At 45.9% G+C, this 21,798-nt stretch overlaps 1 protein-coding gene across 4 annotated transcripts in view; it reads right to left on the minus strand.

Moving 5' to 3' along the window:
* Positions 1 to 21,798, minus strand: part of abcc2 (ATP-binding cassette, sub-family C (CFTR/MRP), member 2) — a 115,771-nt gene that overhangs the window by 33,785 nt on the left and 60,188 nt on the right. For 3 of the 4 annotated variants that reach the window (XM_072238954.1, XM_072238953.1, XM_072238952.1), the window contains exons 16-19: positions 18,532 to 18,658; positions 17,335 to 17,511; positions 10,997 to 11,164; positions 9,700 to 9,883 (exon numbers count right to left, since the gene is read on the minus strand). In XM_072238954.1, the coding sequence (XP_072095055.1) occupies positions 9,700 to 9,883; positions 10,997 to 11,164; positions 17,335 to 17,511; positions 18,532 to 18,658 (656 nt within the window). The remainder of the gene's footprint in view (positions 1 to 9,699; positions 9,884 to 10,996; positions 11,165 to 17,334; positions 17,512 to 18,531; positions 18,659 to 21,798) is intronic. The other variant, XM_072238956.1, reaches the window with a different exon arrangement.

Genomic DNA, 21,798 nt, shown 5'->3' on the forward strand with positions numbered 1-21,798 from the left:
GTAACAACAGAGGCTGGAAGTTGATGGGTGGAGGTGACAAAGGGCTGCAGATGGTGGAATCTGATAGGAGAGGAAGGTGAAGCAGACATAATATATCAAATATTCACCCAACAGATTCCTATAATGGCAAGTTTATTCTACAAGGGAAGATTTAGAGAAATACAAGATACCAGAGCAACTCAGAAGGTTAGGCAGACCTCTAGAAGGGAATAGACAGTGTCATTTTGGGCCAATACCCTTCATCAGGACTGGAAAGGAAGGGAGAAGAAGCCAGAACAATAAGGTGGGGAGAGGGGAAGGGTCACAAACTGGCAGGTGATAGGGAAACCAGGTGAGGGGGAAGGTGGGCACGTGGGAGGTGGCAGATGAGGGGGAAGGTAGGTAAACCAGGTGAGGGGGAAGGTGGGCACGTGGGAGGTGGCAGATGAAGTAAGAAGCCAGGAGGTGATAGACGGAAGAGGTAAAGGGCTGAAGAAGGATTATCTGATAGGAGTGGACAGTGGACCATAGGAGAATGGGAAGAGGAGGGGCATCGTAGGGATGTGATGGGCTGATGGGCGATGAGGAGAAATGAGTAGGTAAGAGGGGAGTTGGTATGGGGAATTGAGAAAGAGAGAAGGGGGAGGGGGAGGAATTACCAGAAATTTGACAAACTGGCGTGCATGCCGTTAGATTGGAGGCTTCCCAAACAGAATATGAGGTGTTGCTCCATCAAGGAAAGAGGGGCCTCACTGTGGCAGTAGAATGCCACTGAAGTCTGGGCACAAAGTCTGTCTCAGCCAGCTTTGTGATCCAGGGAACACCTTCATTGAAATTCCTGGCATGCTGTGGGCTCTCATTCGTGAAATGATGTCCCTGAGAGCCAGTAATCCTTCAATGCACAGTGGCGAAATGAAAAAGCTAAAATATTTGAGACCATAAGACCATGAGATATAGGAGCAGAATTAGGCCATTCGGCCCATCCAATCTGCTCTGCCATTTCATCATGGCTGATCCATTTCTCTCTCAGCCCCAGCCTCCAACCTCCGTAACTCCTGGTGCCCTGAGTAAACAAGAATCTCTACCTTAAATATATCCAATGGCTTGGTATCCATAGCCTCACTTGCCCTCAGCCTTGATCTTAATGGACCCAAACCAAGCACATCAAACTCAACAGGGAAAGAAATTTAAAAAACACCAACATTGAATCTTTCAATTATCTTTCACGCCCTGTACAGAATCATAGTGGACTGGAAAACACCTCCTCTTTCCTTCTCCGAATGGAATCCCAACAACCAATTTCCTACCCATTTATTTGAATTAGACAAAACCCCAAACCAAACTCTTTCCATTCAATCCCACTGCACCGAATCCAAAGAATCAGAACAACTCTATTCATTGTCTAAGTAGAATCCCAAAAGATGACAAGTGAACCACAATGAGCAACACATCCGCCACAATTATCAGTAAGGACACGCCACACATCTGTGTCCACAGCTCCTTAACTGTACTCCCTATGTACTCATGGCGGTGTAGTTAGTTTCTGCTATAGCTCTACCTACAAGTTTGCAGATGATGCCACAGTTGTGGGTCAGATCTCCAACGACAATGAGATGAACTGCAGGAAGGAGACTGAGGACCAAGTGGCATGGTGTCAGGACGGTAATCGTTGCCTGAACGTTAGCAAAACAAAAGAGCTGGGCAGGAAGCAGGAAAGAGCACACACCCTTGTATGGGTCAATTGTGCTGAGGTGAAGATGGTTGGGAGTTTCATGTCCCGGGGTGTAGCTTGTTGTGGTTCGACCAGAAAGCAAGTCCACCAACTCCTCTACTTCCACAGATGGCTAAAGAACTTTGACATGGTCCCTTTGTCCCTCACTAATTTTTACAGACGCACAATAGAGGGTATCCCATCCAGTAACTTCTCCGTCCAAGACCACAAAAAACAACAGAGGGTTGTGGAGACAGCTCAGTGCATCACAGAAACCAGACTCCCGTCTGCAAGCTCTGTCTGCACTTCGGGAAACAGCCAACCTAATTGAAGACCGCTCCTATCCTGGCTGCTCTCTCTTTTCCCCATTCTCCTCAGGCACAAGCTAGAAAAGCTTGGGAGCACATACTCTACCATGAGGCCCAATGACAGTTTTAAGATTCCTAGAACATAGAAAACCTACAGCACAATACAGGCCCTTCAGCCCACAAAGCTGTGCCGAACATCTACTTACTTTAGGAATTACCTAGGATTACCCACAGCCCTCTATTTTTCTAAGCTCCATGTACCTATCCAGGAGTCTCTTAAAAGACCCTATCATATCCGCCTCCACCACCGTCGCTGGCAGCCCATTCCATGCACTCACCACTCTCTGTGTTTAAAAACAACTTACCCCGACATCTCCTCTGTACCTACTTCCAAGCAGATTAAAACTGTGCCCTCTCATGTCAGCCATTTCAGCTCTGGGAAAAAGCCTGTGACTATCCACACGATCAATGCCTCTCATCATCTTATACACCCTCTATCAGGTCACCTCTCATCCTCCAACACTCCAAGGAATAAAGGCCAAGTTCCCTCAACCTATTCTCATAAGGCATGCTTCCCAATCCAAGCAACATCCTTGTAAATCTCCCCTGCACCCTTTCAATGGTTTCCACATCCTTCCTGTAGTGAGTTGACCAGTACTGAGCACAGTACTCCAAGTGGGGTCTGACCAGGGTCCTATATAGCTGTAACATTACCTCTTGGCTCAAACTCAATCCCACGGTTGATGAAGGCCAATGCACCAAATGCCTTCTTAACCACACAGTCAACCTGCACAGCAACTTTGAGTGTCCTATGGACTCGGACCCCAAGATCCCTCTGATCCTCCACACCGCCAAGAGTCTTACCATTAGTACTATATTCTGCCATCATATTTGACCAAACAAAATGAACCACCTCACACTTATCTGAGTTGAACTCTATCTACCACTTCTTAGCCCAGTTTTGTATCCTATCAATGTCCTGCTGTAACCTCTGACAGCCCTCCACACTATCCACAACACCCCCAACTTTTGTGTCATCAGCAAATTTATTAACCCATACCTCCACTTCCTTATCCAGGTCATTTTTAAAAATCACGAAGAGAAGGGGTCCCAGAACAGATCCCTGAGGCACACCACTGGTTACCGACATCCATGCAGAATATGACCTGTCTACAACCACTCTTTGCCTTCTTAGGCAAGCCAGTTCTGGATCTACAAAGCAATGTCCCCTTGGATCCCATGGCTCCTTACTTTCTCAATAAGCCTTGCATGGGGTACCTTATCAAATGCCTTGCTGAAATCCATATACATTACATCTACTGCTCTACCTTCATCAACGTAGTTAGTCACATACTCAAAAATTTCAATCAGGCTCGTAAGGCACGATCTGCCTTTGACAAATCCATGCTGACTATTCCTAATCATATTATGCTTCTCCAGATGTTCATAAATCCCGCCTCTCTGGATCTCCTCCATCAAATTACCAACCACTGAATTAAGGCTCACTGGTCTATAATTTCCTGGGCTATCTCTACTCCCTTTCTTGAATAAGGGAACAACATCTGCAACCCTTCAATCCTCAGGAACCTCTCCCATCCCCAATGATGATGCAAAGATCATTGCCAGAGGCTCAGCAATCTCCTCCCTTGCCTCCCACAGTAGCCTGGAGTACATCTCATCCGGTCCCGGCGACTTATCCAACTTGATGCTTTCCAAAAGCTCCAGCACATCCTCTTTCTTAATGTCTATATGCTCAGGCTTTTCAATCCACTATAAATCATCCCTAAAATTGCCAAGATCCTTTTCCGTAGTGAATACTGAAGCAAAATATCCATTAAGTACCTCTGCTATCTCCTCCAGTGTCATACACACTTCCCCACTGTCACACCTGACTGGTCCTATACTCTCATGCCTTATCCTCTTGCTTTTCACATACTTGTAGAATGCCTTGGGGTTTTCCTGAATCCTGTCCGCCAAGGCCTTCTCATGGCCCCTTCTGGCTCTCCTAATTTCATTCTTAAGCTCCTTCCTGCAAGCCTTATAATCTTCTAGATCTGTCATTACCTAGTTTTTTTGAACCTTTGCAATCTTTTCTTTTCTTCTTGACTAGATTTTCAACAGCCTTTGTACACCATGGTTCCTGTACCCCATCATCTCCTGTCTCATTGGATCGTACTTATGCAGAACGCCACTCAAATATCTTCTGAACATTTGCCACATTTCTGTCGTACATTTCCCTGAGAACATCTGTTCCCAATTTATGCGTCCAAGTTCCTGCCTGATAGCTTCATATTTCCCCTTACTCTAATTAAACACTTTCCTAACTTGTCTGTTCCTATCCCTCTCCAATGCTATGGTAATGGAGACAGAATTTTGATCACTATCTCCAAAATGCTGTCCCACTGAGAGATCTGACACCTGACCAGGTTCATTTCCCAATACCAGATCAAGTACAGCCTCTCCTCTTGTAGGCTTATCTACATATTGTGTCAAGAAACCTTCCTGAACACACCTAACAAACTCCACCCCATCGAAACCCCTTGCTGTAGGGAGTTGTCAATCAATATTGGGGAAATTTAAATCTCCAGCCATGACAGCCCTGTTGCTATTACACCGTTCCAGAATCTGTCTCCCTATTTGCTCCTCGATGTCCCTGTACTATCGGGTGGTCTATAAAAAACACCCAGTAGTTATAAGAATTTTTATATGATAAAAATGAACTCATTCTACCTCATTAAGGCAATTATTCTATAGCTGTCTACCTGTACTGCACTCTCTCTGTAACACTAACTTCTGATTTGATTTTTTCCTCCATTCTGTACCACCTCAATGGACTTAATATACAGATCAATCTGTCTGAATGACATGCAAACAAAAGCTCTTCACTGTTTGTGAATGAGACAATAATGAACTAACTCCCAATCACAATTCCTCAGTGTACAGTACATAGTAAACCTAAACCTTGTAGAAAGTGTAAACATGTGAGCCTCCTCCTCAACAGTGTTGTGGTTCTACCTACATCTCAAGGACTGCAGCGGTCCGAGAAGGCAGCTCACCACCACATTCCCAAGGGCAGCTAGTAAGGAGCAAATAAATGCTGGCTCAGGCTGCAAACCCACATTCCTCGAATGAATATTCAAGGCTACAAGAGACAGATAAATGGTTGACTGTCAGGAGAGGGAAGAGGGAACATCGGATAGTGGAGAGCATCCCTGTGGCAGAGCCTCAACTATAAGTACTCCATTTTGAGTACATTTGGGGGGTACAACCTACCTGGGGGAAGCAACAGCAGCCCTGCCTCTGGCACTGAGTCTGGCCCTGTGGCTCATAAGGGTAGGGAACTGAAGAGGATGGCAGCAGTAATATAGTCAGGGGGACAGATAGGCGATTCTGTGGACGCAGAAAGGAAACAAGGATAGTAGTTTGCCTCCCAAGTGTCAGCGTCCACAATATCCCGAAAAGGGAGGGTGAATAGCCAGAAATCATGGTACATATTGGTACCAATGACATAGGTAGAAAAAGGGAGGAGGTCCTGAAAAAAGAATACAATGAGCTAGAAAGGAAGCTTAGAAGCAGGACTTCAAGAGTAGTGATCTCGGGATTCCTGCCTGTGCCACGCAACAGTGAGGATAGGAATAGAATGAGCTGGCAGATAAATGCCTGACTCAAGAATTCGAGCAGTGGGCAGGGATTCAGCTTTCTGGATAATTGGGACCTCTTCTGGGGCAGGTGGGACTTGCACAAAAGGAACGGGTTGTAGTGTACTCGAATCTGAGGGGGACCAATATCCTTGCGGGAAGATTTACTAGGAGTGGTTTAATCTAATGTGGCAGGGGAACGGGAACCAGTATGATAGAGCTGAGGGTGAGCCAGCAGGTTTACAAGTAGATGATGAGTGTAACATGAACGTAAGGAAGGACAAGCCAATGACTGGGTACAAATGCAGACAGAGCAAAGAGTTAAATTGTACCACAGAAGCAAAATTCAAAAGGGTGAAGAATACAGGACTGAAGGTGCTATATTTAAATACGTGTGGCATCCGGAATAGGGTGGATGAACTCGTGGCCTAATTACAGACTGGTTGGTATGACATTGTGGGCATCACTGAGTCGTGGCTGAAAGAGGGTCATCGTTGGGAACTTAACATCAAAGGATATACTTTGCATCGAAAGGACAGGCAGGAAGGCATAGGCAGTGGTGTGGATGGAATTACACCTTTAGAAAGAGGTGGCATAGGGTCGGAGAATGTTGAATCTTTGTGGGTGGAGTTAAAAAATTGCAAGGGTTAAAAAACCATTAGGGGAATCATATATAGACCTCCAAATAGTAGCCTAGTTGAGGGGTTGAGATTGCAAAGGAAGCTGGAAAAGGCATGTAATAAGGGTAATGATACAATTGTAATGGGGGACTTCAATATGCAAGGGTATTAGGAAAATCAGATTGGTGTTGGATCACAAGAGAGGGAATTTGTTAAATGCCTATGAGATGCCTTTTAAGAGCCGTTATTGCTTGTGCCTACTTGGGGAAAGGCTATCTTAGATTGAACGTTGTGTAATAACCCAGATCTTAATAGGGAGCTTAAGGTAAAGGAACCCTTAGGAGACAGTGATCTTAATATGAATGAATTCATACTGTAGTTTGAGAGGGAGAAGCATAACTCACATGTATCAGTAACACAACGGAATAAAGGGAATTATAGAGGCATGAGAGAGGAGCTTGCCCAGGTGGATTGGAGGAGGATACTGGTGGGGATGATGGTAGAGCAGAGACAGCTGAAGTTTCTGGGGATAGTTCACACGGTGCAGGATAGATAAATCCCACAGAAGGAGAAGTTCTCAAATGGCTGGGATAGGCAACCGTGACTGACAAGGGAAGCTAAGGACTGCATAAAAGCCAAGGAAAGGGTATATAAGGTAGCAAAAGTGAGTGGGAAGCTGGATGATTGGGAAGCTTTTAAAATCCAACAAAAGGCAACTAGAAAGCTATAAGAAAGGAAAAGATGCAACATGAGTGCAGATTATCCAATAATATAAAGCAGGATACTAAAAGATTTTTCAGTTATATAAAGAGTAAAAGGGATGGGAGAGTTGATATTGGACCACTAGAAAATGATGCTGGTGAGATAGTAATGGGGGACGAAGAAATGACAGATGAACTTAATTGGTACTTTGCATCTGCCTTCACTGTGGAAGACACCAACAGTGAGCCAGAGGTCCGTGAGTGTCAGGGAGCCAGGAGTGAGTGTCATTGCTATTGCAAAGGAAAAAGTGCTAGGCAAACTGAAATGCTTTAAGGTGGATAAGTCTTCTGTGTCAAATGGACTACATCCCAGAGTCCTGAAAGAGGTTGCTAAAGAGATAACAGATGCATTGGTCATGATCTTTCAAGAATCATTTGAAACTGGCATGGTCCCAGAGGACTGGAAGATTGCAAATGTCACTCCACTCTTTAAGAATGGAGGAAGGCAAAAGAAAGGAAATTATAGGCTAGTTAGCCTAACCTCAGTGGTTGGGAAAATGTTGGAGTCGATTATTAAGGATAAGGTTTCGAGGTACTTGGAGACTAATGATAAAATAAGCCAAAGTGAGAAAGGTTTATGTAAAGGGAAATCTTGCCTGACAAATCTGTTAGAGTTCTTTGAGGAACTAACAAGCAGGGTGGACAAAAGAGAGGCAGTGGCTGTCAGTTACTTGGATTTGCAGAAGGCATTTGATAAGGTGGCACACATGAGGCTGTTTGATAAGATAAAATCCTATGGCATTACAGGAAAGATACTGGCATGGATGGAGGAATGGCTGACAGGCGGGAGGCAGCAGGTGACTGGTTGGATGCCAGTGACTAGTGGCAGCTGTCAGTATTGGGACCACTACTTTTCACACTGTTCCTCAATTATTTAGATAACAGAATTGATGCTTTGTGGTGAAGTTTGCGGATGATAGGAAGAGAGGTGAGGGCTAGGTAGCACTGAGAAAGCAATGCAATTGCAGCAGGATTTAGACAAATTGGAAGAGTGGGCAAAAAAGTGGCAGATGGAATACAGTGTTGGGAAATGTATGATAATGCATTTTAGTAAAAGGAACAATAGTGCAGACTATTATCTAAATCGGGAGAAGGTTCAAACATCAGAGGTGCAGAGGGACTTGGGAGTCCTTTGCAAGACTCCCAGATGGTTCATTCACAGGTTGAGTCTGTACAAGAAGAAGAAGAAAGCCCTTAACTCCGAGTGGAGTCATCGTGACGCCGTCATGACGGTGTTTCTTTTAGCAGGCTTTCTTATTTTTACGAGGCCGAGTTGGTAGCTCGACGCTCAACCCAGCACGGATGGAAAGCGTGCAAGGGAGCCGGCTGGATTCGAACCAGGAGCCTTCGCTCCAAAGTCCGGAGCTGATGGCAAGAGGGTCTTAGGAGTCCTCGTGCAAGACTCCCAGAGGGTTAACTCACAAGTTAAGATTGTGTGTGGTAAAGAAGGCAAATGCAATGTTGGCATTTATTTCAAGGGGAATTGAATATAAAAGCAAGGAGATAATGCTGAGCCTTTATAAGACACTAGTCAGGCTGCACTTAGAGTATTGTCAAAAGTTTTGGGCCCCATGATGTGGTGTAATTGGACAGGGTCCAGAGGAGGATTCCAGGAATGAAGGGGTTAACATATGAGGGACATTTGGCAGCTTTGGGCCTGTTGTCACTGGAACTTAGAAGAATATGAGGGGGAGGGGTCTCACTGAAACCTACCGAATGTTGAAAGGACTAGACAGGGTGGACATGGAGAGTGTGTATCTTACAGTGGGGGTATCCAGAACTCAAGGGTACAACCTCAAATTTGAGAGGCGACCCTTTAGAACAGAGGTAAGGAGAATTTTTTTAGGCAGAGAGTAGTAAATCTACGGAATGCCCTGCCACAGACTGTGGAGGAGGCCAAGTCTGTGGGTATATTTAAGTTGGAAGTTAATAGTTTCCTGATCGGTCAGGGCATCAAAGGATATGGCGAGAAGGCAAGTGTATGGGGTTGAGTGGGATCCGGGATCGCCCATGATGGAATGGCAGAGCAGACTCGATGGGCTGAATGGCCTAATTCTGCTCCTATGTCTTATGGCCTAATATCACTTCCAGGCGTACACTCAGGGTGCGCTCTGAGTAGAGGGGCGCTGCGGCAGCGTAGAGGTTACCATGATGCTGTTACAGCTCAGAGTTCAGTTCTGCTGCCCTCTGCAAGGTGTCCCTATACATCCTCCTTGTGAAATTCCCAGGTTTTTTCCTGGCTGTTCCGGTTTCCTCCCACAGTCCAAAGACATATTTGTCATTGTAAATTGTCCCGTTATTGGATTGGGGGTTAAGTCTGAGTTGTCAGGGCATGAGCATCCCGGCTCAAAGGGCCAGGAGGGCCTAGTCTGTGTTGAATAAATAAATAAACAGAACTTAAAGTAAAGTGGCAGACTGTTTGAATCACTGCCTCTTGACGGCAGAGAGCCAGGTTCAATCTCGATTTTGGACACTGTCTATGTGGAGTTTGCATGTTCTCCCTGTGACTACATGGATTTCCCGGGGTTTTTCCTGGACGATCTTGTTGCCTCCCACTTCCCAAAGATGTACCGGTTGGTTAATTACCTGTTATATGTGATTCTCCCCTAGTATATAGGCAGGTGGGTTCCAAACAGTGTACGCTTCCCTTTCTTTAGACATACAACACTGAACAGTCTCTACCTGTTGGCTCTCCCTCTTCTCTCTGATTCTGTTCCGCGTATGTGTTCAGGAAGTCCGCAAACGCTCCCCCGTTTTCCTTTAATGTCTTGTACGATCCTACTTCGGACACTGAGCCATCCACCAGCACAACAATGTTGTCCGTCTGAGGCAGGAAAGTGACATTGTGTGTGACAAGGATTCGGGTCTGTTCAAAAAAAAACAGAAGTTTAGTCAGAAAATCAGAGCAGGGTTTCAATAGGGAATGCCTTTGATCTAATCACACTCAAAACCAATGTGCGTGGAAGTCAGTAAATCAACTGACCTGAATGGGATTAAAATTAGCTTTGCTACATGGACTGTTTACAACACCACATCAAAACATGCAGTGACCTTTGTTGTTTGTGCTAGTGACCGACGCAGGCCGGAGATATGTGGGGGTGAGGGAAGGGCAGCCCCCAGCAATGCCATCACAGCATGCCTGCAACTTATTAACCCTTACTAACCAGTATGTCTTTAGAATGTGAGAGGAAATTGGAACAGCCAGGGGAAACCCATGCAGTTATGGGGAGTGCTATCCCTGTCCTGGGAGTGTGTGATGGGACAGTGTAGAGGCAGCTTCACTCTGTATCTAATCTATGCTGTCCCTGTCCTGGGAGTGTGTGATGGGACAGTGTAGAGGGAGATTCACTCTGTATCTAACCCATGCTGTCCCTGTCCTGGGAGTGTGTGATGGGACAGTGAGGAGGGAGATTCACTCTGTATCTAACCCTTGCTGTCCCTGTCCTGGGACTGTGTGAAAGGACAGAGTAGCACTCAATGTCAAACTTCAGTTATTGCTGCTAATAGTGAAATTAGCCACTCTCTCAATAAATCGCTTCCAGGAAGACCAGAACCTTGTCATTGCTTGGAGGTTTGCATGTCTCAATAACCCAGAGAGCAAATTTGGAAGGAATCAGGGCTTTATGCTTTGGCTCTCGGCAGGGTCACCCATGCCAAACAGGACAAAGGTAAAGGGTCGAGTCTGGATGAAGAGTGATCCACCAATCCGCCTGGTTTGGATGGGGTTTCAACTCACAGCTAATAACCCTGACTGCCAACTTTCTGGAAACAGCAATGAAGAATAATCTTTCTACATCTGAGTGTGACTGTATCCCTGAGTCTCCACCTGGGACTTGCATGACTGACAGTAGTGAAAACCGCGAGGCAGCCCTAAACACTGCCAGGGTCGGAGAACTTCCATTGCTGCCCTAAATGTCATTTTCTAACAGGCAGTAAGCTGATAAATAGCTAACTCCTGCCCCTTCCACCGCTGACTCACCTTGTCCTTTAGAAGACCATTTGGGCCAATCACCTGCTGAAAGATATGCTTCCCCACATGAGCGTCGACAGCCGAGAGGGGGTCATCCAGAATACAGATGTCAGCATCACTGTACACTGCCCTGGCCAGGCTGACCCGTTGCTTCTGACCTCCGCTCAGGTTGATGCCCTGGGGAAGAAACCTCTCAGTCAAGGAAGTAACCAACCCTTTCATGCTCAGAAACAAACACACAGACCTACAGTGGAGGAGGCAGTTGTTCAACCCTGGTACTAGCTCTTCGAAGGAACAATCAAGGTCTGCAGTTACCCCTAGCATTTATCCACAACCTGGGTAGACAGGCATTTGGGAAATGCAGGGTGACACAGGGTGAGGTAGGGAGTCCTGAAAGAGAGGTTAGTGAGCAAAAGATGGAAACGGATGTTGCATTGTGCAATTATTATGTGAAATTGTTCCATGTGACCCTTAGTGGTTACAGTGCTTTGCGTGATGCTGGAAGCTTCACGGGGAATGCATTATTTGAATTAGTGCTATCTGATTGGTTAACTCTTATCTACAAATTTCAGAATCAGAATCAGAATCAGTTTTAATACCAGCATATGTCATGAAATTTACTAACTTTGTGACAATAGAACAATGAAATACATAGCAATATATAAAAAAATTAATAGTAAATCAATGACAGTAAGTAAATATATGAATACAGTATTAAATCATTGAATTAAAAATAGTGTGAAACAGAAATAATAAAAAAGTAAGGTGGTGCTCATGGGTTCAATGTCTGTTTAGGAATCGGATGGCAGAGGGGAAGAAGCTGTTCCTGAATCGTTTTGTGTGTGACTTCAGGCTTCTGTACCTCCTACCTGATGGTAACAATGAGAAGAGAGCATGTTCTGGGTGATGAGAGTCCTTAATTATGGTCACCGCCACTCTGAGACACCGCTCCTCGAACATGTCTTGGATGCTATGGAGACGAGTACCCATGATGGAGCTGACTAATTTTACATCTTTCTGTAGCTTCTTTTGATCCTGTGCAGTAGCCCCTCCACCCCCACCATACCAGAAAGTGATGCAGAATTTGAATGGAATGTTTTCTACCTATGGTATAAAAAGGACGGAGATGTTGTACTGCCATAATTCCCCATTCTTTGTTCTCTTGCTAATCCCCTTTTCCAATTCTCTTTGTTCTATTAGCACTTAATAAAACAATTGTGAAGCAACAAGTTTTATGCCTCTTTCTTGACTTCGGAAACAACCCTGGATGAAACACATCAGAATGCAACACAGACAAGGGGGAGAAGGTGGGCAGGTGGATGTGGGTGGTGGGGCAGGGGGTGGAATGGTAGAGGTAGAGACTGGGAGGCGATAGGTGAAACCAGGTACGATTCTAGTCCAACCACGGCGTCACTGCCAAGAAAGCTTACTAACACCTCTACATCCTCAGCAGGCTAAAGGAATTTGACAAGTCCTGGTGGACACTCAAAAATTTTTAACGATGCACCATAGAGAGCTTCCTATCTGAAAGTTATGGCAACAGCTCTGCCTGTGACTGCAAGAAATTGCAGTGCTATGGGCAAAGCTCAGCTCATCACGGGAGCCAGCCTCCCTGCTATCACCTCTGTTGATAGTTTTTGTTGCCTCAGTAAAGCAGCCAGCATAAACAAAGACCCCACCCACCCCAGGCATTGTCTGTTTTGAAAACATGGACTGGAACATATTCAGGGAGGTGGCTACCTACGACCATCACATAACATTGATGAATATGTGGGATCTGTGACTAGCTACATAGAGAAATGCATTGGGGACGTCACCATTATTAAACACATCTCCGAGAGAGTAAACCAGAAGCTGAGAGATCAGGATGCTGCCTTTAGATCAGAGAATGAGACAGCTCTTCGGACAGCAAGAGCTTTGCTTTCCTGTGCCATCAAAACGGGATTATTCACAGAAAATTTACAGCTATTTCTGTGCCACCAGAGTCACAAGGGTGCAGTTGTCAAGTTTTTCAGACCATAATGGACTGCAAGTCTAACCTATGCGTCATTGACAGTGAGGCCTCTCTTCCTGATGGGCTGAAGATACAAAAAGTTTTTAAAAGATATCGTCGAGGTAAAAGGGAGATGAGAGTGGATGTCAGACTGCTGAAATAGTGGGCTGGACAGGCAATAATGGGAGACAAAGAAATGGTGGAGGAACTTAATAAGTATTTTGCATCAGTCTTCACTGAGGAACATAGAATGCCAGAAATGGGCAAGAGTTAGGGGGAAGAAGTGAGTGCTGTTGCTATTACTAAGGAGAAGGTGATTGGGAAGCTGAAAAGTCAGAAGTTAGATAAGTCACCTGGTCCAGATGGACTACACCCCAGGATTCTGAAGGAAGTAGCTGAAGAGATTGTGGAGGCAATAGTAATGATCAAATTTCAAATGTCACCCCACTCCTCAAGAAGGGAGTGAGGCAGAAGAAAGGAACTTATATGCCACTTAGCCTGAATTCAGTAGATGGAAAAAATGTTGGAGTCTATTATTAAGGATATTTTTGGGGTACTTTGAGGCACATGATAAAACAAACCAAATTTTTCTGAAGGGGAAATCCGGCCTAACAAATCTGTTGGAATTCTTTGAGTAAATTACAGGCAGGATAGACAAAGGAGAGTGAGTGGAAGTTGTTCATTTAAATTTCCAGAAGGACTTTTGACAAGCTGCCACATATGAGGTTGCTTAACAAACTAGGAGCCCATAGTATTACAGAAAAGGTACCAGACTAAATAGAAGATTGGCTGACTGGCAGGAGACGAAGAGTGGGAATAAAGGGGGCCCTTTCTGGTTGGCTGCTGATGACTAGTGGTGTGCTGTAGGGGTCAGAGTTAGCACCACTTCTTTATACATTCTTTATACAATCATCTGGATGAGGAACTGATGGCTTTGTGGACAAGTTAGCAAATGATACAAGGACAAGTGGAAGGGGAAGTTGTGTTAAGAAGTAGGATGTCTGCAGAAGGGCTTAGATTTGGGAAGGAGGCAAAAAAAGAAGATGGAATATAATGTAGGGAAGTGTATGGCCATGCATTTTGGTGCAAGGAATAAAGGCGTGGACAATTTTGCAAATGGGGAGAAAATTCAAAAATCAGAGGGGCAAAGGGACTTGGGAGTTCTTGTGCAGAATTCCCTAAAGGTTAAATTGCAGGTTGAGCTGGTGGTAAGAAAGGCAAATGCATTGTTAGCATTCATTTTGAGAGGTCTGGAATATAAGCAAAGGGATGTAACGCTGAGGCTTTACAAGGCATTGCTCAGACCGCACTTGGAGAATTGTGAGCAGTTTTGCAATTTATACTTGAGAAAAGATATGCTGGCATTGGAGAGAGAGTGCAAATCATTGGGAGTATTTAAGGTGGAGGTTAATAGGTTCTTGATTAATCAGGACATCAAAGGTTACGGGGAGAAGGCAAGAGAAAGATGTTGAGAGTGACAATGGATCGACCATGATGAAATAAATGGTGAAGCAGACTCAACGGGCCGGATGGCTTAATCCTTCTCCTATGAATGATGGTTTCACGATGATGGGACTTACGGGCTGGACAGCTACTCTGAAATGATAACACCAAGGAATCATCCCCCCGATGTGGACAGTCGAAGGTTACTGGGAGAAGGCAAGAGAATTAGGTTGAGAGGGATAGGTTAGGACTTTATTCCCTGGAGCGTAGAAGAATGAGGGGAGATTTGATAGAGGTATATAAAATTATGATGGGTATAGATAGAGTGAATGCAAGCAGGCTTTTTCCACTGAGGCAAGGGGAGAAAAAAACCAGAGGACATGGGTTAAGTGTGAGGGGGGAAAAGTTTAAAGGGAACATTGGGGGGGGGGGCTTCTTCACACGGAGAGTGGTGGGAGTGTGGAATGAGCTGCCAGATGAGGTGGTAAATGCGGGTTCTTTTTTAACATTTAAGAATTGGACAGATACATGGATGGGAGGTGTATGGTGGGATATGGTCCGTGTGCAGGTCAGTGGGACTAGGCAGAAAATGGTTCGGCACAGCCAAGAAGGGCCAAAAGGCCTGCTTCTGTGCTGTAGTTTCTAGGTTCTATGGTTCTATGATAATAAATCAGCCACAGTGGAATGGCACAGCAGGCCATAAGACCTAATTCTGTTCCCAGGTCTTATGGTCTGAAATAGGTCCACTGACCACGCCATGGCCCCAGTATTCCAGTCCGTCCTGTCCCACCTGACAAATGGATATTGTTTATCAACTTCAGGTTGTCGTTTAGTAAAATTGTACCTCAGAAACTGGTAGATAAACTGTCCTCGTTGGGTTTCAACACCTCCCTCTGTGACTAGGTCTGGACCTTGATTGAAGACCACAGTCAGTCCCTGTCAGCAGCCCCATCTCCACTCTGTTACACTGAGCAGCAGCGCCACCTATAGGACTGTGCGCTCACCCACTGCTTTTCACGCTGCTAACGCACAGTTGTGTGTACTGCTAGTCCCAGCTCATACAGAATCATTAACTTCGCTGATGACACAACAGTGCACAGGGAGGAGCTCGAGCAGCTCGCGGACTGGCGCGAGCACAACTTAAGTTTCAAAGTAGCCAAGGTCAAAGAGATGATTGTGGACTTCAGGCTGACCACTCCACACTGCACGTAAACGGCGCCTCTGTGGAGAGAGTTAGGAGCACCAAGCTTCCGAGAGTGCACATAACAGATGATCTCACCTTGTCCATTAAAATCTCCTCTTTAGTCAAGAAAGTGTCTCCACTTCCTGAGCCCACACCACCCTAACCATTTTACACGAGTCCCATTGACATCTGCACCACCATCTGGTATGAGAATGGCAAAGCTTCTGGCCTGATAATCCTGCAAAGGATTGCCAGGGAGGCTGACAGGATCATCGGAGGCTCTCTTGCGTCCATCAAAGATACTTATCAGGAGTGCTGTGTACGCAGGGGCCTTAGGAGTGTCAATGATCCCTCCCATCCATCAAATAACTTCTATGACCCACTACCTTCAGACAGGAGGTACCATAGCATTAGGACAAGATTTGTTAGGATGGGAGGCAGTTTTATCCCCAAGGCCATAAAACTACTGAAGTGATGTTAAACCATTTAGTTTCTTGCTTGAGTCATAAATGCACCTTAATAAGTGTCAATATTCTGGAATATGTTTTATTATTTGTTAATCTGTTTGCGGTAATAGTACGTTAGTGGTTGTATGTGAGTTACATGTACTGTCTTGTGCAGCTTGGTTCCGAGAATTGTTGTTTCGTTTAGCCGTATACATGTATAGGGCTGAATGACAGTAAACTTCAACTCGAACTTCTCCCTTCTCTCATCAGGCAGAAGGCGCACATAACCGAAAGCATACACCATCAGGTCAAGGACAACCTTCTATCCCACTGTTATCAGACTCTTTACGATAGGATAAACTCTCGACCTCACAATATACCTCATTACAATCTTGCACTTTATTGTTTACCAGCACAGCAGTTTTTTTTTGGTAGGTTTTACACTTTATTCTGTATTGTTACTGTTTTACTTTATTCTAGTTCAAGACATTGTGTAATGATTTGACCAGTATGAACATTATGCAAGACAAGCTTTTCACTGTATTCCGGTGCACGTGACATTAATACTCTAATGTCAATACCAATAGCTGGAACTAGATAAGGGAATGAAGGCGGGCAGTTGGTTCATGGTGAGGAAGGGAACAGAGGAGATCAGCCTTACTCCCTGGGAAAACCACCCAGTATTCCAGAAGCACAAGAGATACTGCTGAAAATATTGAGCAACGCACACAAGATTCTGGAGAAAGTCAGCAGGTCGGGCAGCATCTATGGAGGGGAATAAACAGTTGGCATTTCAGGCCGAGACCCTTCACTAGGACTGGAAAGGGAGGGAGGCAGAAGCCAGGAGAAGAAGGTGGAGGAAGTGGAAGGAGGACAAGATGGTGGGTGATGGGTGAAGCCAAGTGAGGGAGAAGGGTGGGGCAGGGGTATGAGATGAGAAGCTAGGAGGGGATAGGTGGAAGAGGTAACATGCTGAAGGAGAAGGAATCTGGTAGGAGAGGACTGTAGATCATGAGAGGAAGGGAAGGAGGAGGGGCACCAGTAGATGAGGAAAAGGGAAAGAGTGAGTGGGTAACCAGAAGGAGGAATGGAAAAAGAGAAAAGGTGAGGAGGGGAAGAAATTACTGGAAGTTAGAAAAATCAATCTTCAGGTTGGAGATTGCCCAGGCAGAATTTGCATTCCAACCTATTGTCATAACTATCACTAAAAGGGTGTTGCGACGCACACCTCCCTAAAGGTTCCCCAACATGCAACATGACCCATCTCTTCTTTCTACAGTACCTTTTCTCCAATCTCCGTTTGATCTCCCGCAGGCAACAGCTCCAGATCCTGTAAGAGAGCGCACGCCTCCAGGGTTTTCTGGTACCGTGCTTCGTTCAGCTCCAAGCCAAACAGGATGTTCTTCTGCAGGGTGTTGTTCTGGATCCAAGCTTGCTGAGGGACATAGGCACACGTACCCTAAGGTGCACAGGAGAATGGGGAATGTGATGGGTTAGTGAGGACTGTGTAGTTATTTAACTCAACAAGCTGTTGCAGATGGTTAATAGCATCATGGTGGCACAAAAGGAGGCTGTTTCAGATTATTTATCACAGGCATGTGGAAACGTATAGTGAAATGCATTGTTTGCGTTTACAACCAACACACCCAAGAACGTGCTGGGGGCAGCTTGCAGGTGTTGCCACACATTCTGGCGCCAATACAGTGTGACCACAGTGTTTGGCTGAACAACACTGAACACAAGCAATCAAAACAAGCCTCTCACACACACCGCACACAAAGGCAGCCCTCCAGACCCAGGACAGGTCTCCTGCCTCTGGTTTCCAGGTTTGAGTCATCAGTCCTCAATTTCCAGACTTCTGATCAACCTGCAGGCTTCAGTCTTAGGTATCGACCCCTAGACGAGCCAATAATGGGACCTCCAAAGTCCAGGCTCATCGACTGATCGCCTTCACGCCTCCTGCTCGCACAGATATCAGATCCTGGGACCCACTGAGTCCAACCCTCGACTGACACAGTGACACAATCCGCAGACTCACAACTCCAGGGGCCCCAGTTCAATTCCGACCTCCGGCACTCCCTGTGTGGGGTTTGCCTGTTCTCCCTGTGACCTTGTGGGTTTCTCCAGGGAGCTCCAGTTCCCTCCCACTTCCCAAAGACCTGCGGATTGGTGAGCAGGGTAGTTGGTAACTGTAACCCGCCACCTGAGGATTAGAGTCTGGGGAGGTTTACGGGAATGTGGGGAGAATCGAATGGGTTTGGGCAGCATTAGTGTAAATCTGGGTGGCTGATGGCCAGCACGGACAACGGGCTGAAGAGCCTATGTCCATGCTATGTCTTTCTGTGGCTCTGTGACACCCTGGAGAGATGGGCTGAGGAATATCTCTCCAAGAAATAGCTCCCCCACAAACAGCGAAGGGAAATGTATTAAACTAGAGAACGTTGGGAGGTGGTAGCCTGTGACTAAAATGTTTCGGTACCTTGGTGTTGATGAATCCTCTCACATTCTCCATCTCGCCCAGGATTGCCGACATCAGAGAGGACTTCCCACATCCCACTGGGCCCACGACTGCCAGCAGACTGCCCACCTTGATGTCCAACGTTACACTGCAGGACGAAGGAGAACATGCAGGCTCAGATTCAGGTTTATTTATTACAAGGACATCGAAACACAGTTTGCCGTTTGCGTTAACAACCACGTGCCGGGGGCAGATGTCACCACGCGTTCCGGCGCCAACACGGCGTGCCCACGGTGTTCATCAGAACAGCACAGAGCACAACAGGCAGCAAGACAACTCCAGAGAAACAAGCCCTCTTCCTCTCTCCCTCCCAAATACCAACTCACATTCACAGTTCACTAAACCCAGTACAGGCCGTTTTCAACCTTCAGCCGGCTTGTGGATTCGCAGACACTGGGCCCTGAGTTCCCCAGAGGACTCATAGAGAGTCACGGATAGGCAAAGTTTTAAGGCCTATGGCTCAAATGTGGGCAAATGGACAACCTAGCATACAATACCTTGCAAAGGTCTTAAGTACATATATAAAAGGTACGTAAGATTTTTGCATAGTACTTTAGTAATTTTATGTATTGCACTGTATTGCTGCCACAAAAAAAAAGATTTCATGACATATGCAAGTGACAATAAAGCTGGTTCTGATATGGGTCTCTATTGTAGACTGAGAGTGGGAAGGGGGCAGGGAGAGGGGAATCAAAATTGGGAAAAGGGGAAGGGAGAGGGGAGGGAGCGGGAAGCAGCAGAAAGATATCCTATAGTGATCAATAAACCAATTGTTTGGAATCCAATGATCTTGCCTGGTGCCTCTGGGCTGGGTTTGACTGTACCTGCGCCACACCCCCCTGCCCCTGGCCACCCTTCTCTACCACTTGTCCCACACTCCTCCCATGGTGTTCCACCCTTGCAAAATCTTTTGCTCCCGCTAGATTTACAAATTCGCTCTCCGCCCTACATTGACAAATAGAGTACTGTGCAAAAGTCATAGGCACTCAAGCTATATGTATACACTGTATGTGCCAAGTAATTTTGCACCGTACTATAGACAAGCAAGCTCAAGGACAGCTTCTATCCCGGGGTCTCTGAGGTCTCCATCCCCACTATTTGTGTAGACGAGGGGCCCGAGCCAACGTTGAAGATCCCTACCACCCATCCCACAATCTCTTTGACCCATGACCAGCAGGGAGGAGGTACAGGAGCATCAGGACTAGGACAGTCAGACTGGGTAACAGCTTCTCCCCTCTGGCTGTGAGACTAATGAATACCTTGCCACCACCGAGGTCTCATCACCAGGACAATGAGTTGTTTACTGTTTACCTTTACTGCTTTACGACATGCATTCTGAATAATAGTTTATGAACTTATTTATGGCAATATTTTTTTTTATGTGCTGCAAGTGTTCCATGCTTTGTGAGTGCACTGTGGTCTAGAGGAACGCTGTTTCATTCTGCTGGATATAATAAACGTGAACTTATCCCAATATCATCGGACGCAAACACGAGGAATTCTGCAGATGCTGGAAATTCAAGCAACACACATCAAGGTTGCTGGTGAACGCAGCAGGCCAGGCAGCATCTCTAGGAAGAGGTACAGTCGATGTTTCGGGCCGAGACCCTTCGTCAGGACTAACTGAAGGAAGAGTGGGTAAGAGATTTGAAAGTTGGAGGGGGAGGGGGAGATCCAAAATGATAGGAGAAGACAGGAGGGGGAGGGATGGAGCCAAGAGCTGGACAGGTGATTGGCAAAAGGAATACGAGAGGATCATGGGACAGGAGGCCTAGGGAGAAAGAAAAGGGGGAGGGGGGAACCCAGAGGATAGGCAAGGGGTATAGTGAGGGGGACAGAGGAAGAAAAAGGAGAGAGAGAGAGAGAGAGAGAAAATAAAAATAAAAAAATAAATAAATAACAGATGGGGTACGAGGGGGAGGTGGGGTATTAACGGAAGTTAGAGAAGTCAATGTTCATGCCATCAGGTTGGAGGCTATCCAGACGGATTATAAGGTGTTGTTCCTCCAACCTGAGTGTGGCTTCATCTTGACAGTAGAGGAGGCCGTGGATAGACATATCAGAATGGGCGTGGGACGTGGAACCAAAATGCGTGGCCACTGGGAGATCCTGCTTCCTCTGGCGGACAGAGCGTAGGTGTTCAGACTCTGGATTGGGCCTCGTGTATGATAGGGTGGATTCTTGGCCTCACAATTTGCCTGGTTATGATCCTGCACTCTATCAATTACCTGCACCGCACTTTCCCTGTAGCTGCTACACTTTATTCTGTGTTGCTTTACCCTGCTCTAGCTCAATGCACTGTGTAATAATTTGATCTGTGTGAAAACTATCTCAGTACATATGACAACAATAAACCAGTACCCAACACCCAGTCCATTAACCAATCCTCCATATGTGACTTCCCACCCAATCCTCTGCTACAGGTATTTCACTTTTATTCTTTATTTATTTTGAGGTACAGGCCATTCTGGCCCAACAAACCCACACTGCCCTATAACACCCACGTGACCCAGACATCTTTGGAATGTGGGAGGAAACCAGAGCACCTGGAGGAAACCTAAGTGGTCAGGGGAGAATGTATGAACTCGTTACAGACAATGGTAGGAAATGAACCTGGGTCGCTGACATTGTTATAGCATTACACTAACCATTACACTACTATGCCCCACATAGTAACCAACTTTCATGAAGAACTTCAGAAATTCCTTCAAAGATCCAGATGAATTCTTCCCTTGCTTTTCTGCCCACGTATACTCTGGCACTAAGTAGCAGAGTGTGCAGTTCTGGCCACCACTATACAGGAAGGATGCTAGCAACACAAGAGAATCAGCAGGAGCTGAAGATCTTGAGCAGCACAGACAAAATGCTGGAAGTACTCAGCAGGTCAGGCAGCATCCATGGAGGGGAATAACAGACAACGTTTCAGGCTGAGAACTTTCATCAAGACTGGAAAGGAAGGGGGGCAGAAGCAAGAAACTTTTCCACTGCTGATGAAGGGTCTCAGTTTATTCCTCTCCATAGATGCTGCCTGACCCTCCGAGTTCCTCCAGCATTTTGCGGGTATTGCTCTGGAAAATGTTGAAGAGGCACTTAGATGCTAAGCTTAAGAGGCATTTAAACATGCACTTAAATAGGCAAGACATGGAAGGGGATGGTTCTAAATACAGTAGATGTGATTAGAGTGGATCAGAGAAGGTCAGTGTGGACATATTGGGTAGAGGAATCTGC

Source organism: Mobula birostris, chromosome 21 (genome assembly GCF_030028105.1).
Source record: "Mobula birostris isolate sMobBir1 chromosome 21, sMobBir1.hap1, whole genome shotgun sequence".
In the NCBI taxonomy this organism is placed as follows: Eukaryota; Metazoa; Chordata; class Chondrichthyes; order Myliobatiformes; family Myliobatidae; genus Mobula; species Mobula birostris.